Source organism: Cephus cinctus, unplaced genomic scaffold, assembly GCF_000341935.2.
Source record: "Cephus cinctus unplaced genomic scaffold, Ccin1 Ccin1_scaffold0062, whole genome shotgun sequence".
Taxonomy (NCBI): Eukaryota; Metazoa; Arthropoda; class Insecta; order Hymenoptera; family Cephidae; genus Cephus; species Cephus cinctus.
Genome location: NW_014332805.1, coordinates 15,940 through 19,491, shown reverse-complemented (window position 1 = coordinate 19,491; position 3,552 = coordinate 15,940). Strand labels below are relative to the sequence as shown.

Below are 3,552 nucleotides of genomic sequence, written 5' to 3'. Positions count from 1 at the left end.
GAAAAAATTAGGGATGTTGGTTAGCGGGGGTGGATTGTTGGAGTAGGATTAGGAATTGTTACTATTGGTTCAGCTTGACAAATTTTTTAAGAAGAAGAGCATGGAGTGGTTAAAGAAATTAATTCATTGGTGCTGGGAATTTTGGCGGGGGTACTCTGCACAAGGGTAAAGGAATTGCTGGATCAGGATTGGATGAGGATGACTTCTTTGTAAATGAATAAGGAGTTTTTAGTGGGGTTTTCCAGGAAGGGTCATTGAGTCATAAAGTTAGGAGAGTCCGCATATGCATCGCATAAACAACGTCAATAACAGTCAAACTAAATATGCTTTCTATAAACATTTCCGTTAGGCTCTACTCATTGTCAGTAGACCTAAAACCTATATATTAAATAACCATATCTTTGGGTCGCTATGTGATGAAAACCAGACCCACTGTTTAGTCTTCCCATAGTCCGACATAGACCACGTACGTAGGATCTGATTTTCCACGCGGACGTAACAATACGAAGGTTTCAAGGTTTTCCTGTAATTGTTTTGCATCAGTTCGAGCGATAAGACACCTGTCCGAATTGCGCACTTTGAGCTCAAACTCTACATCAAAAAATTTTCGACGCGAATTCGGAAGTGCACAAAGGTTCGCTTATCTTCTGCGAATAATTCGATACCCTGAATAACAAGGTCAAAACAGTGTCCGGCTGCCGCCTGAAGTCTGCATGGTGGTCGGGGGAGTCATCGAAAGGGAGGAAGGGGGTCCATTGAAGCTTCTTGAAGGCTCCTCGGAGTGGGGGGCAAGGGGCTCCATCAAAACGTCGCGCAAGAGGACCATCGGCTCTGGGAGCGATCCTCAGCGACTTAGCACGGATACGAACCGCCGAAGCTTCTAGAAGCTTCTAGAATATTCTAGAAGGTTCTCGATCGTGTGCGATTCCTAGAATCGAGCGCGAAATTCCCGGAATCGAATGAAAATTCTTCGAATCGAGGGGTCTTGATGACGTCACTTCCGGAAATCGTACAGCTCACAACGGCAACTCAGCACGGACACCCACCTTCGAAGGTTCTAGAGTGTCGGTATATGTCGAATACAGGAATCTTGAGCCAGAACTCCCTAACTTATACTACTGAGATACCGAATAGGACATGGATGCACATACTTGTTGTGACAAACGATATCGACAGTATTTTCTAGATTTGTTTTCTATTTAACAGTTTCTATATACAATATATTTAAAGAATTATTACATATAAACATCATTGTATCTAATCATGAGTTTCTCCGCAAAGTAAAATGCGTCTATTTTCATTCTATAGACCAATATAGCAGATATACAGTGAACGAAGTTGGAATGCAAATTGATGGCATCAATACTCAGGGCGAGAATATAGCTGACAATGGTGGCATTAAACAAGCTTTTAGGGTAAGGTTAATTTCTTTACATGCGTGCATGAGACGCTTGTGAAAGTGGTTTTTTTTTTGAGACAATAATTCATTTAATTCTTAATCTAGACATAAGAGATGTATGTTCAAATAAGATACAATTTGACAAATCGATATCACAATTCAGAAATTTTAAACTAATCATAATACAGTAATAATTAGATAACTTTGCTCTGTAATGCGAACCAAATAATTAATCATAACAGTTATTAAGTATGAATACATATGAAAGAGGAATAAATATTACTACATTCTAAATTTCTGCAGGCCTACGAAAAATGGTTAAGCGGAAATGGAAATGCAAATGAGACTTTGCCCGGAATAGATGCTAATGGAAAGCAACTATTTTTTCTTAATTTTGCGCAAGTGTGGTGTGGTTCAATGAGGCCTGAGGCTACGAGGAATAAACTGAAAACCGCCGTCCACTCGCCAGGAAAATTTCGAGTAATCGGAACATTGTCAAATTCCAAAGACTTCGCTCAAGTGTTTGACTGTCCCATCGGTAGCCCTATGAATCCTGAAAAAAAGTGTCTAGTTTGGTGAATTTAGCTAATCAATAAAAAAACTAAGATTATTAAACATAAGCTATTTAATAAGTAAGAAGGAAAAGTACGAAAACAACTTCTACATTTTTTTTTGGGAAAGCTCAATTCGTTCCAAATTTTTTATTATAACATTCATTTGAACAAATGTAAATGGTATTACAATATTTGAAACTTAATATTTTTCAAGAACTTATCCTACATCCATTATTTCCAGTTCAATATAATTCGAAAATGTTTTCATTTTGCTCTACTAGCGTAATACTACGTTTTGTAAATGGTAAATATCGGAATAAATAAAACATGCTTAATGACGTACGGTTATAAACAAAAAAATCTAACTAATTGATCTGAGAGTTTGATATGTTCTTTACAGGTACACAATTGTCGTGCGTGCTTCGCTTTTTGTGAGATATCCACAGTGAAAGTATCGTAAATTGCTCAATAAAGTACCGTTCTGAATACTTGATACGCGTTAAGTTCACGCTTGTACTATTATATTTGTGTTTTGTCAGTCCTTTAAACAGTCTTGAGCCCGTATTCACAACTCGCTCTTAAAGTCACTAACAGAGTCGCTTGTAGTTAAAAGTCACTAAGAAAAAATTTAAAAGCGCACTATTAACACTAAAAGCGAGTTTTGAATACGGGCTTTAGCTATTTTAGCTTCTGAATGGTCCAATTTCACAAAATTGTTACGTAACAATTATTTTGCATTAAGAATAACTATCACAGTTTTTTAATGGATAGTTGGAATTATTTTTGTTAACTTTTTACAACAATATTTGAGCAATACAAAGTATGCGAATTAACAATATGTATGGCTCTACTCTTCGGCTTCAAACAATGATGAGCAAGATTCTCGCACCAAGTAAAGGGAACCCGCCGTACAGAACACGGCCCGCCGAGGCTCTTTACTCGAAGCATCTCCTGTATCTGTGTTTCGACTCAAATATCTTATGAACGGCTATGTATGAGAAAAAGTTAATAATACATTTACCGTAAGAATCGAGGGTTCTCAATTGACTGCCATAAAAATCAATGAGATTGATGTACGAGATCAGGAAGTATTGAGATGGCGAGCGAGATGATTTTTTACGTCGTCGTCTTCGCACGTCCATCTACTTTTTCACACAACGGATGGCGCTGGCTGCATTGTCTTCTTTACTGGATAGTGTTGGTAATTTACGAATACACAACACAATCAAATATATTTTGTACGTGAAGCTAGTGTTCACACCGAATTTCCAGTTAATATAAGGCTGTTTTCACAAGTTTCACTTTTAATATACATACATAATACAAGACTGCTATGAATTCCTCTAACAAAAATATTGAAATCATTCTATTAATGCCCAGTACATAAGTCACTACATATCTGCCTATACATATATGATCTAGCACTGGTCCATTATTTTAATTGTATTTTCAGAATTTCCTATTATGTTTTCGCTACTCTTTTACATTATTATTGCTTCTCGTATTTAATTATGTTTGAATGTGAAAGGAAGAACCGAAAGGAAACAACGCCCCAGATATTTACTCGAGAAGGGCACATTCCCCCCCCCCCCCCCTTTT

The 3,552-nt window shown here is 37.2% G+C and overlaps 1 protein-coding gene across 1 annotated transcript in view; it reads left to right on the top strand.

Moving 5' to 3' along the window:
* The window catches only part of LOC107268637 (neprilysin-4), a gene marked incomplete at its 5' end in the record, with an annotated part of 50,962 nt that extends 48,658 nt beyond the window's left edge, over positions 1–2,304 (top strand). The window contains 2 exon segments of the mRNA XM_015741627.2: positions 1,309–1,415; positions 1,703–2,304. Coding sequence (XP_015597113.1) covers positions 1,309–1,415; positions 1,703–1,978 — 383 coding nt within the window.
* Between the last annotated feature and the right edge of the window lie 1,248 nt (positions 2,305–3,552).